The 13,342-nt window shown below is 27.5% G+C and overlaps 1 protein-coding gene across 4 annotated transcripts; it reads right to left on the reverse strand.

Annotated features, from left to right (window-relative positions):
* Window positions 1-7,021: 7,021 nt before the first annotated feature.
* Window positions 7,022-12,522, reverse strand: LOC129293850 (protein SOSEKI 4-like). Of its 4 annotated transcripts, none has more exons than XM_054931962.1 (4): window positions 12,498-12,522; window positions 11,781-12,239; window positions 11,618-11,687; window positions 7,022-7,721 (listed from the first exon to the last, which is right to left on the reverse strand). In XM_054931962.1, exons 2-4 carry the CDS (start codon window positions 11,974-11,976, stop codon window positions 7,178-7,180), a joined length of 810 nt encoding a protein of 269 aa, XP_054787937.1. In that variant the 5' UTR covers window positions 11,977-12,239; window positions 12,498-12,522; the 3' UTR covers window positions 7,022-7,177. The 4 variants fall into 4 exon arrangements, with proteins under 4 accessions (XP_054787937.1, XP_054787939.1, XP_054787938.1 ...); XM_054931964.1 differs by lacking the exon at window positions 12,498-12,522 and having other exon boundaries at window positions 11,781-12,002; window positions 12,098-12,463; XM_054931963.1 differs by lacking the exon at window positions 12,498-12,522 and having other exon boundaries at window positions 11,781-12,026; window positions 12,098-12,463.
* Window positions 12,523-13,342: the final 820 nt, after the last annotated feature.

The following is a 13,342-nucleotide window of genomic DNA, read 5'->3' on the forward strand; positions in this document are numbered from 1 at the left end:
TTTATTATTACCTCAAGAGATTTGAAATCTGGTCATTACTCATATTTTAACCCATTTTTATTACTATTTTTTATTTTAAAAATAATTAACTTGTGAATTTTGTGGTCTGAAAAAATTTTCTATCATTGTTTTCAATAATAATTGACCATTTCTTTTTCAACTCTTGAAGAATCAAATATGGAACAGGCAAAACAAAAAAAAAAAACATTGAAGTTATTTTTAAGAGTTCAAATTTCCTCTTTCAAGGAATTCGTGCTGTATACATTTTCGATCAAGGGATTTGTGCCGGATATGTGTTTGATCAAGGGATTTGTGCCGTAAATGTGTTCGGTCATGTTTGATCACGTCAAAAACATGACAAACTACATTAATTCATGAGTTATACATATGAATCAACGAGTCAATCAGTTTTCTACTTTTCTTAGCTTTTTTTTTTTTTTTTACGCATGAGACCCACATTAATTTTGAAAAAAAAAAACAAAAAAGTTATTGAACAATTATATAATAAACAGATCTTTTATTTTAGAAAATCTAAGCACTTAATTGAAAAAAATTAATAAGGTACCTCAAGTAGAAAGTTTATGTTTGAGTGAGTTAACTTTTACATAAAAAAAGAATTTAAGCCCATCTCAAACTCATGAAACTGGGGAACCCTTATTTGCCATGTGTGCATGTATGCATGCCTGTTAATGGACTTTACTATTTTAAAATTTCAATTACGATAAAATGTTCAGTATTGTTTCAATGCCAATTTTCTTTTATTGGTTTTATATTTTTTTTTTATGTTATCTCAAAAGTTGATTTATTGAAGTTGAAGATAGCAACATTGGTGACCAGCCACTTAGTTATGTTTCCAACTTTCCATGTATAGATGTTGTCTCTGTTAGATTTCTTTGGAGATATACTTTTCATTAATTTGTCTTTGACTTTACAAAACAGGTTGAGGTAAGTATAAGTATAATTATAGTATTAGTTTTTTTATCCAATAGTAATAGTTTTTTTTTTTTTAACCATGAAGCTTCTAACCTCTCAAATTTGTTTTAACTATTGATTTAATTTTTAAAATTTAATTTTTATCAATTTATGTCCTTGTTGTTTAAAGAAAAAGTAATACTATTAAAATATGGTTATATGATTTGTATAAAAAAAATATGCTTATATGATTATGTTTTAAATAATATTGTCTTTAATAGAAGGACATATGTTAACAATAAAAAAAATGCTTATATAAATAATGAAATATTGATCACAACAATGTCAATTAATGAAAAGAAATAATTATTTAGGTAAAAAATTTAAAAAAAAACAAAAGAGAAAAATATAATATAAGAGACTATATTAATAAAAAAGTAAATTTATTTATTTTTATTTAGATATATATATATATATATATATGTCAAGTTATCAATATGTTTAAATATTAGATTAATAAAAGAGTTAATTTATATTTGAAAATTTAAAAAACTACTGTGATAGTTTCAGAAAATGCAAGGGAGTAAATTAATAAAAATTAAATTTGAGGCATCAAATTGATAATTGAAATAAATTTAAGAAATAAAAATTTTATTTTTTCCTTAAAAAAAATAAAAGTCTTAAATTAATTAAATTGAAGCCAATAATAAAAAAAATTAATTAAATTGAAGCTTGTAAATAATGAGTTGATATAATTTTGTCACATTTTTTTCTTGTCGGAAATATGAGTAATTGCGTACCATGTATGTTCGAAGCTAGTTCCTTCTTACTTCTTTCTTGATTTATAATATTATAATCTTATTAAAGACTCCAATATAATTTGCATATTAATACCAACAATTTTATTAAGAATGTAATATTTAGCAGTTAGCACATCTTTTTGAAGCATCAAGATTTGATTTGGAATTTAGATCCTTAACATTATCAAATGTAGATAGATGCACATTGGGAAAGAGACGATGATAAGTGCAATCATCAGACTAAATTTTGTGCATTATTATATCATTTTGTTTTATACCATATCTAGATGTATGATTGTATTTATAAAGGTTATTCAATTTAGATTTGAGTAGTCTACATCTTCTATTCCTTAATAAACAATTGATTGATAATTTTGAATTAAAAAATCTTTGAAAAAAAAAAAGAATTCAAAAAGTAAAAAGTATCGAAATTCATAAAATTAAAATCAAAATGAAACTAATTATATCAATATAAATATCCCCCTAGTGGTCCTGTGGAATATTTGTTGTTTTCACCAATCGAGAATATGTATAATTTTTATTGATGTCCTGTACGGAATTTTAAAAACAAAATCATATTATTTATAATTTATAAACCATCCAATTTTTTGTGATTTTTATGTTTTATATTAATGATGGTTGGTTGGTGTGCAGAGCATTAAAGAAAGCAAGTAGTCTATGTCCAATTGTCTATCCTTCTGGTTTACTTTTTCAGTTTAAAAGTCGACGAGACAAGTTCTTTTTTTCTTTTTTTTTTTAATTTAAAATTTAAAAAAGTGAAGAAATGGGTTCGAATTCGGTACATTATTATTTAAAAATTAGAGTACCTTAACAAACTTTATAACTTGTCTGTGATTAGGATTATCAGGCAGACGATTTTCTCCTCTTTCATTGCCATTTACTTTCTTCCCTTTTCTTTTTTAAAAGTAATTACAATATGGATGATTTCAATTTGATCTCATATAATTTTATTATTAAAATATTAAATCATAAAAAAATAAGTAATCATCTCGTAGATTATCATGGAATACTTTATGAATACGTTTGATGCTTCAACTTTTTAAAAAGAAAGATAAAGTAAATAAGAATATGACAACCAATAATTTAAAAAGCGAACAGAACTGGATGATCTAACTATCAATCAAAGCTGCTAACTACTCAATTTGAATTAAAAAATTATTTTTATGATTGAGTCAGATTGGATCAAAAGACAATTTTAAACATAATATTAAAAAGGAGCTTGAAAATTAAAAAAATTTAAAAAATATAAAAATTAGATTCTACTAAAAATCAATTTTATTTTTGAATAGTTCATATGTATAAAACGTTGACAATTATAAATGCATATATAGATACTCTTGAATTTATTCATATATAATTTAACTAAAAATTTATCTATATTTGATAAGTTATAAAATTATAATTTATAATATTATTAATTTATAGTCATATTATATCATTTTATTAACACATTATAGTTTTTTTTTCTTGTATTATATATGTATATATATTTAATATTATTTTTATTTAATTATTATATCACTGATTTGAGTTGGACCATGCAAAATTTTTTTTATTAAAATTTAAAATATAAGTTATAAATTATTTATAATAAATTTGTAAAATTAAAAATTAAATTTATAAATTTTTAAAAGTTGACATTTGAAACTTAAATTGGATTAATTGATCCATAAAATTTTTTTCTTTTTCCCTTTTTTATATTTTAAAAATAATATGAATTAAATGAGTCAATCTCAACTCATCAAGCTTAACTCATGTAATTCATAACTTATATGATTCAAGTTAAAATAACTTGTTTTTATTATGATAATATTTTTAACTCCATTAACTTTTATAATCGGTTATTCGGTTCAATTTATATAACCCAATTCGATCAAATCAACGGAAGATAAGGAAGAGGCCTTAGCGGAACAAAATTCCAAAGACCGTGCAACGTGTTAATGCCTTGGGCTCATTTATAAGCAGTGGAGGCTTAGATGTCATTAAGGATGACAATCATTCATCATTGCAGACGCCAATTACTTTCAAAACTTGAGACACTCAATTACAATTCGTTACGTATTCATACATTTATTCTTTAGTATACTCTATTTTATCACGTATATATAATTTCTTTTGTGCTTGTAAGTAAGTAAGGTTCAACCTGTTTATATGTATTTCCTTAAATATTAATCTAATTTCTTTTGAGTTAGATCGTTGAGTTTCTGACATGTCAAGTAACTTGAACAATACTAATAATTATTTTCGGCAGCCTGATGGTTGAAAAAGTCATTTTGGACCAGCAATTTTTTTTATTTTTTTATTTTTTCTGATTTCTCCAATCATAATATTAGAACCTCCACCTTATTTTTTTTTTAAAAAAAAGAATATCTAGCTGCTTCCATTTAATTGGTGTATCTGATTTCATCATGACATCATCTGTCATTTGACGGTATTTGAATTGTTAGAAAAATCTGGAGAACTAACAGCTTGAAGTTAAAGATGAGGTTGATTAAATAATTAGAACAATGCCACGAGGTCATTCGGTGGGTCAAAATTACCACACCAAGGTTACCAAACTAATGAAAATCTTTGTTTTTCTATTTTTGAAAAAAAAAATTGAATCTTTTTTCCCCACTGCATAATTTATGTATTCATTCCTGTATTTAGGAAGTGATCACTCAATAAAATATAACTGTTTATGAGCTTTAAGTGCATCCTTAATTCCTGACGTTCATTTATTCTTTTTCTCAATATTTCTCCAATATATTATATACATTTAATTTCTATAACTCAGAGGATTCAATTTCTGTTTTTGCATGTATAACATCTCTTTGGATTCCAAATATGGTAATTTGGCTTTTAAACTATTGGTTCATGAGGATTAGAAATCATAAACTTATTTTTTTATAATATTTTTTCTTAACTTTTAAAAACAGTGTAATATAACATTTATTATTAACAAAAGTTAATTTTAATCAATAATTGATTAGAAAATAACAAAAAAAAAAGTCTTTAAAAATTACAAAAAAATGACCAAAAAAATTCTTGATCCTTTCCTGTAACTTTTGGGTTCTTGATTGTACTTTTGAGTGTCATTTTCTATAAACTTTTTTATCATTTCTTTAATTTTTAATTTTTTTAATCAATTAACGGTCAAAACTAACTTTGTTAATGGTAGGAAAGTTGAGGGAGAATATTATAAAAAAAAATAAATTTAGAATTCTAAACATTCCTAAACTTATGATTTTAGTGCCAAAAATTACTATTTTACCCTACCTTTTTTCTCTTTTTATTTTTGGTAAAATTCTTAATATGAAGCGTGAGGCCAGATGTTAGAGCCCAATTAGTTTCTTGGTCTTCTTAAAATCTGTCATTTTACCAATGGGCGTTTGGTAGAGTTGGTAAGGGCTACTACCAGCATTCTTCAGGGTGAGGGTTCGAACTTTGGGGAATGATAAACGCGATAATTAACGCAACCTCAAAGAGGTTTTCCCATCAGTACCTTGCTACCACCGTAAGGTCTCCTTGCGGGAGGTCCGAATTAGTCTGGGGCAGGCAATGAATCCAAGATACCCCAGGATACCGGATGGTTCATATTCATACCGAAAAAAAAATCTATCATTTTTTTAATCCTCTCTTAAACCTAGTTGGATATTTTATCAAAAAAAAAACCCTGGTTGGATATAGATAATGGTATAGAATAAAAAAGGGATAAAATTTAAAAATAATATTATAATTTAAAATATTTGTGTTCCAGAATAAAAGAACAACAAATATACATAATTATGTTCAGTAGTAATAAGAATAAACACGATCTCTTTAATTGCATGATTTATTTAGCAAGTTTGTAGTATTTGTATTTAATGATTTTTATAGTAAAATAATTAAAAATGGGTACAAAAATGATTTAACCGAGGTAGTTGTTGGACACTAAGAAGTAATTAGAATTATATTTAAAGGTCATAATAACCTCAGTTACATTAGTGTACTCGCCACTTGAAATAGATTTGGGAGTTAACGGTTAAAGTTTTACAAAAATAAGAATTTAATTGCCTAATGCACTTAATTTCCCACTTAAAGAAAAGCTGACCAAAATCTTTATATATATATATATATATATATAATCCTTTGAATTTGGCAATGCTTGATACTTATATGCTTCCATAATTAGTATTACTCTTTTATTCTCAAGAAATTGACATGTGGGAGGAGAAATTCTTGCATTACCTGATACACCACATTATCTATATGTTCTCTTCAATAAAAACATGCCATATCAAATGGCTATAACTATAAATTAGCTCTCATTATGATATAAAGGGAAAAGATAAAAAATAAAAGAGGCATTTTATTTCAAAATTAAAGCCATTAAAATAAAAAAAATTATATATTTAGCATTATGTACTTAATATAATTATTTTCAATTATATTAAGACATGTGGATCTTATATAGATTATTTATTCTATAATAATAAATTATTGTTATTAATTTTATTAATATATTAAAATTCACTTGTCATGACTTAATTAAATATAAGTATATTAAATATATAAGGCTAAGTATATCAGTCTTATTCTAAAATAATGACACACATAAATTAATTTTATTTGATTAAACTGATACAATATAACATGCTTTTTATCAGATATAACATGGATGATGTGGTACATTGGATCAATGCAAGCTAATAATTCATCTACTTTGGAGTACATGATGTTCAGAACTTGAATTTGATTGACTGGAATGTATTTTGAGAAAATATGAAATATAATCAAATTAAATCCAATAATTATTCTATCTTTACTTCATAAACTACTTCACACGAGCTTTTTATTCTTTAGTTTTTTTTTTTCATTTTTGAATAAAGCAGATGTGGAGTCAAGCCATATCGAGGATGAAATTTAACTCTTAAAAGCAATATGCTCATTAAGCGCGCGCGCGCGCGCACACATATCATCAGCCAACAAGAGATTTGAAACTCTTCATGGTGCGATAGACACAGCTAGCTATTAGCTAACCAATAAAGATAAGGATTGGCTAACCATTAAGCAATAAAGATTTGGTTTAGCAGAAAGGTAAATCTCTGATCTTAATGTAGCAATCAATGTTCGGAACCTTATTGGGACATATACTTTCAATTGGTATCTGATTCTATCTCAAACATAATTGTCTCCAATATATAAGAGGCCACTTATGTACAGTAAAAAAAAAAGTTAAAAAGCTAAAAATTTGCTTCCCAGAAAAGCACGGTGAAAAGTGACTAGCTCTCTTATTTCGGTGAAATTAGTGTTAGATGAGAGAATGGTTGACCAAAAGCTACTGTTATTGCTACTTATTAGAGTTAAAACCTATATATATATATATATATAATTGCAGTCAACACTAATTCTCTTGTCCAGATTTATTATAAATACAAACTTTTTATGGATCGTCCAAGTTGTAAGTACTCATACTGCCTTGTTTATCTTTCTGCTCTTACATGCTCAGAATCATGAAGCTTTTTAGATGAAACACATCTGATCAACTGCATCAGAACCGTAGAAGCCTTCATCCTCGCACTTTGATTTTCATTCTCTATTCTGCAATATTCTCTGATATCTGCTGATGATGAGTCATAATTAACATTCCCAGAAACTGGTAAACCAATAGCCTCACCATTACTAATCTCTTCCACTACAACTTCTTCGTCGTTCCTTTCTTTTACATCAGTCTGAGTTGATGCATTAATGGCAGCTAACTTATTCCATGGCTCCTTCTTCGTCTTCGTCGTCTTCTTGGTGGTCTCAGGGGAATCTGTATCTGTGCTGATGAAACTGGTAGTTTCAGAGGAATATTTGGAGCTTGATGGTGATATTAAAGTTACTGCTTCGTTGTTGGATCGAAAGCTTGAAGATGAAAATTGAATGAGTTGTGTGCCTTTGAGGATGAACTCGTCATGAGCATTACATGGGTATATGAAATCGTTCTCGCTCAAGTCTTGCCACACATACCCCTTCTTGTAACTCCTGCAACGCATAACACCAATCTTAATTTATAATTTTTTTAGTAAAAGAGAAGGAAAAATATGAAGTAAATTTTTTTTTCAGAAATATTTTATATCCACTATAAAAAAATCAGCATATATTAAATAAGATATCAAGTTTAAGTTTTAAAAATGAAAAATATATTATTTTAGAAGAGTTTTATCCAATTAACCATGACTGGTACTTAATTCTTCGTTCATAAGTATTCTATTTTTAATAATGTTAGCTAATATATTTTGAAAATAAAAAATAATAATCCATAATCATGAAAATAAATATTTAAATTCAAAGAAAAATAATATATAGTAAACAAAAGAGACAATATCCATTAATATCCCATATTTTTTATTCTAAATGAAAATACATATTTTATAATTTGCAATTTTATAATACACAAACATTTCTTGTTTATATGCCTATTATTCTGTTTCTCTAATACTTATCAAATATAAATATACATAAATCATAGTTTAAAAAATTATTGAAATTTTAAAAATAAAATATGAAAAATAAAAGAACGACGAATTCAACTGGTCGACCTGCTAATTACTTGCTGGTTTCTTTGTTTCGTGATTTTTTTTTTTTTTGGTTACAAAGTTTCATGATTTTTCTATTACACTGGACTAGACATATTCTGAATCCAACTAGTTTAAAAGGCCGGTCCAATCCGGTTATCTTAACAAACGTGCCATCTAGACTTTGTTTATTTGGGCTAACAGAATCTAGTCTATCAAGAATTCAAGATTAAGTAAATTATATTTTTTACCATTCAAAATTGCAAAATGATCGCTTCATTTTTATGAAGTACCTAATCTCCTAAGTCCTAACTATTTTTTAAAAAAGAATTAAATAGAAATTTAATCTTTAAATTATAAGTTCAAAAGTATCTAGTACTTTAAACTCTTTTATGTGTGTTATATTTTCCTTCAATTTTTAAAAATAATACAATATATCTCTTACCATTAATAAATATTAACTTTGATTATTAGTTAATACTAAAATAACAAAAATATTTATTTATAATATCTTTTTTTTGTAATTTTGAAGTACTTGTTTGTAATTTTTGACTCATTTTTTTGTAATTTTTTAATCCTTTTTTATAATATTTTTTATCTTTTTTTATTAATTTTTTATTAATTAACAGTTAAAATTAATTTTTATTAATAATAAAAACTATATTGTATCATTTTAAAAAGTTAATAAAAAGTATTGCATGAAGAACTCGTTAGAGTTTCAAATATTTCTATGCCACGTCAAATTACACAATAACCCTTAAAAAAAATTAAAAGCAATAATTATACGGTCACCTTATAGTACAACCATCAGGGAAAAAACTTCAAAGCAGCCAATTATCATAGGGGAAGCTGATCGAAAGATAAAATAAATTATATTGAAGTGACCCCTGTAAGGTAAGCTGTCATAATCATCGCATAAATAATCTGCTAAAACCACGTCAACTATTTAATTATTAAATTTCACGTCAATATAATAACGAATACAAAAAATTATTGAACAATCTCATTGGAGGAGGGAGACTTGTTCAATTTAGAGTAGAGTTGGGCCATTAACCGAAAACTACTTCCCCTGATGATAACATACGATATTGATAATGTTTCACGGTTTTTGTAAAAAAATTATGTAAAACATTAATTTTGGAAAAAAATTATATTTTTATTAAATATTCTATATAAATAACTTAATAATGAAAATTAAAATTTTAATATTTTTAAAAAATAATAAATAAAGTAGGGATATAGTTGGAAAAGCAAATATAAATACTATCTATTTTATATTTTAAATTAAATAAGACTTTTGAAAGACATTATATATGTAGTTAGTAGTAGGGGGTAAGTAACACCAAACAAAATTGAAAATCGAGTTAAACTGAATTTAATTTTTATTATTTAATTTGATCTATTTAATTTTTTGATTTGATTTATTTTTTTAAATATTTCAATTGATTGATTCAATTAGGTTAGTAAGACTTAAAATTAAATAAACCGAACTGACTGAATTGGCATGTGCACGCGCGCACACACATATAATTTATTAATTTATAAATTATATTTAGTTTATTAATTACTTTATCTCATATATATTTTATTAATTTATAAATAATATATGTGTGCAATTAAAATGGATTGTTATCACTTTACAAGCTCGATTTGATATATAAGCCTTGTCTATTTTAGTAGGAAAAAATAACAAATTTCGCCTAAGTCCAAACAGCTCAAAAACTAAATTAATCTCAATTTAGTCCTTACTCTGTTCAATCCAGTGCATATTTTTAGTGTTATTTGGTCAATCAATTTTACATATTTTGATACCAAATCAAACCAATTTGACTGAGGTGAGAATAGGCCATGCAAGGCCCTACTTTGATTAAACAAGCTCTAGCTTGTAACATAGACCTCAAGTCTGAGCCTAAACCTATGCTTATATGTAGGTTTTTTTTAGGCCTAAGCCTAAACTTGTGTTATGCCTAGCTTAAAACTTTTTTAAATATCTATTTCATATGTGAGCCTTTAAAAAGACTTTTAAATTTAGGCCTTAAAGTCTTTAAGTAGGTTTCAAGTTTATCAAAACCTACATTTTTGAAAAAAAAAAAAAGCCTACATGTTGTTGATTTTAAATAGGCTTAAAGGCTTAAAACTTATTTAAATATAATATATTATATAAATATATAAATTTAAACATAATATAATATATAAATGTATAAAATATATAAAAATACTTAAATAGGCTAGAATTGCAAGCTTACAAGCTAAGTTCTAAAAATTCAAGCCTAACCTGTTTAGGTATGTAGACCTCTGCATAAATCTTAGATTTGGCTTTTTTATAAATGGACTAAGTTCCAACTAGATTAGGCTGTAGATTAATAGAAGCCTAACCTATTTTCATCCTCGTAGTTAAGAGGAAATATTAATTTAGATTTAAAGTAGAGCTAAGTAACTCTTAATCCATATGGTCTAGCCCTTGAGAGTTTGTTCCATATGAGCATAGGCTCAAAAATTATGTTATCGTAAATTTAATAGTTTATTGAAACCCGACCCTTAATGGCTCGGATCCTTGCCATGGCACAAAAGCTTGCTTTTATTGTTTTAAGAAATAAATTTTGCATTGTTTCATTACATATTCAAATTTTAAAGTACAAATTAAAATGTTCTAAAGTGTAAAAGCAGCAATACAAATTTAAACTTTAAATAACAAAACATTCTAATGTCTAAATTTAATCTGAAGATATAAATCTTCCTAAGAAAAACAAACACAAGCTTAAATAAATAACCTGAATCCTTTCTTCTTCTTTCTTTTTTTGGGATACAACGCAAATTTTTGAATTCTTTTTAGGTTTATGTGAGTTGAACCAAAAGTTCTTTTATATTAAAAGCTCTATTTTTCAAAGTCTGAGTTCGAGTGAAAACTGACAAACAATCTGTCAGGCCCGATCCACTAACTTAGAGTACAAAAAGAAAAATAAAGATATCACATCCCACACCCTCCTAAAAAAATTAATTATAAATAAAAATTAATATAAAATAGATTGTTGTAAAATGAGAACATAACTTTTGTTTAAATGAGACTTATTATTAATTTTTATCTGTGATTAATTTTCTTAGAAGGGGGCTGAATATAATTCTCCCAAGAAAAATTAACCTAGAAAACAAATTAATCAAATGACTTGAGGTTCAATTTTGTAAAAACAGAGAAGCATACTTTTTTTTTTTGGTTGCATTTTATCTTTCTCTCTATTTCAACCAAAATTATTGCAAGATATCACAACAATAATCAATACTAAATGTTGTTAATATACAATATAAAACATTAAAACCTATAACAAATTTGATAAATCAGAGGTCCTTATCATGCATCCTACGTACCTTTTTGCAGACCAAGAATAGGAATGAGCCATTCCTTGTCCGCGGAGAAAACTCAATCTATTAATCACATCTGATCACAAATTCAAACAACGATTATAAACATAGATCATAATTAATTAATTAGTTTAAGTATGTTAGATCAGAGTGAGTCGTCCTCGTCTACCTTTGAGACACAGCAATCCCTGAGAGGAAGACACAGGAACCTCCATGAGATGTGGATGCTCAAGCTGGCCATTCCTAGCAAGGTAGTATATCACATTCACTGCTTTCACCTCTTTCCTCTCTTTTGCTGCTTCTTCCTCACCCCAAATTCTTCCCTTAACACCACTTTCTTCTCTTTCTAAGATTTTCCTCGCCATGAAAACTTCCCACTCACCACACCCGCCTTTTGGATCAATTGACAAAAAGACTGATCAAGTTTAACAAGAAATCTCGAGTTCAAACCTTGACCGCCAAAGGGGAAAAAAAATTCTCACTCACACTTCTTCTAGCAGAAGAGTATCCTCCATCGGCAGCAAGGATAATCCGTTAGATTTTCTCGACTAACTTTGCTCCATGTACAAGAAAATCAAACCGCAATCTCTTACCACTCGTGCTGACTTGAGTTTGTTCTTCTTCGTATCTGCAACCAAGGGACCCAAAATTCGGAAGGCACCATAAGAATGAATGAATATATAGAGTGGTGAACTGGGGATATGAATGAACCAGTTTCGTTTGTTTGTTTTTCAGCCAGTGACTGACTATGAGGCAGTTTTGAGCCGTGCAAAATAAGGGAAACAAGTTGAAATAGGAGGCAAATAATGTGTACGTTGATGGCAGAATCTGGAAGATTTTGAGATATGGAGGATAAAATAATGGGATAGTGGTGCAAGGAGCTTACCAGGTCGAACATGTGTGTGCGTGCGTGTGCGTATGAAAAAATCTGAGTGATCAGAGATTCACGAGTTGGCTTTTATGCTCCTTGCAAACTGTGGTGGGGTCCAACTGCTAAGTGCTAGCATCATCGTTCTCGATTGCATAGAACTCTGTCGCTACCAGAAAGTTCACGGACCTATATCACTCACGACAAAATTATATATGATGCATGTTGACGAATGCGTCAATCATGCTGCGAGCCTACTTGTGCTTGTGGAGCTGCCACTGATTAAATATTGTCAGAGAATTTGCATTACAGGCTTCATGAAGAAACTTGCGTTATTGTAAGGTTATTGTTGTTGCTTGCAATTCTGTCCAAGCAGTGAATATTATCCATTACAAGGCATCTGATACAAATCTTGACACAAAAATAAGTCAGCCTGTATTTGGATACATCTTTTCTCATTTAAAAAGTGCTTTTAGCATGCCATTTGAATGCAAATGTCGTTTGGATACTTATTGTACTAATATGGAAGTTCATTTGACAAACCCGGCTTTGAATAGCTTTCAACTTTTTAAACATGAATTGAAGTTTAACAGACTAAAAACCAACCACACTTGAACACCTCTTGGTCTAAGGCTGGCAACCTTATTTGTGATCTCCCAATGCTTAAAACTAGTTTTTCCAAAAGCTTAAAAAAAGACAAAACACAACAACTTGCTTTTCCATATTCTAATGTCCAGGTGAAGTCAAAGGCAGTCCCGTGAATCCATCGAAGTGAAAGCTTGGGGACAAATGGATAAGGTCTCTCGGCAGCCAAGCTGAAAGTGCGGAAACTAACGAGGAAAATCACAACTATAGGCTCAAAA

Source organism: Prosopis cineraria, unplaced genomic scaffold, assembly GCF_029017545.1.
Source record: "Prosopis cineraria cultivar Desert tree isolate PC_DT_omini unplaced genomic scaffold, ASM2901754v1 PC14, whole genome shotgun sequence".
Taxonomy (NCBI): Eukaryota; Viridiplantae; Streptophyta; class Magnoliopsida; order Fabales; family Fabaceae; genus Prosopis; species Prosopis cineraria.

Bases quoted from the DNA above. Each gene is read 5' to 3' on its own strand.
- LOC129293850 (XM_054931962.1), bottom strand. From the start codon at position 11,976: ATGGCGAGGAAAATCTTAGAAAGAGAAGAAAGTGGTGTTAAGGGAAGA. The intron at 11,688-11,780 runs GTAGACGAGGAC...ATTTGTGATCAG, and splicing joins GGGATTGCTGTGTCTCAAAG to ATGTGATTAATAGATTGAGT. The intron at 7,722-11,617 runs GTACGTAGGATG...TATGCGTTGCAG, and splicing joins TATTCTTGGTCTGCAAAAAG to GAGTTACAAGAAGGGGTATG.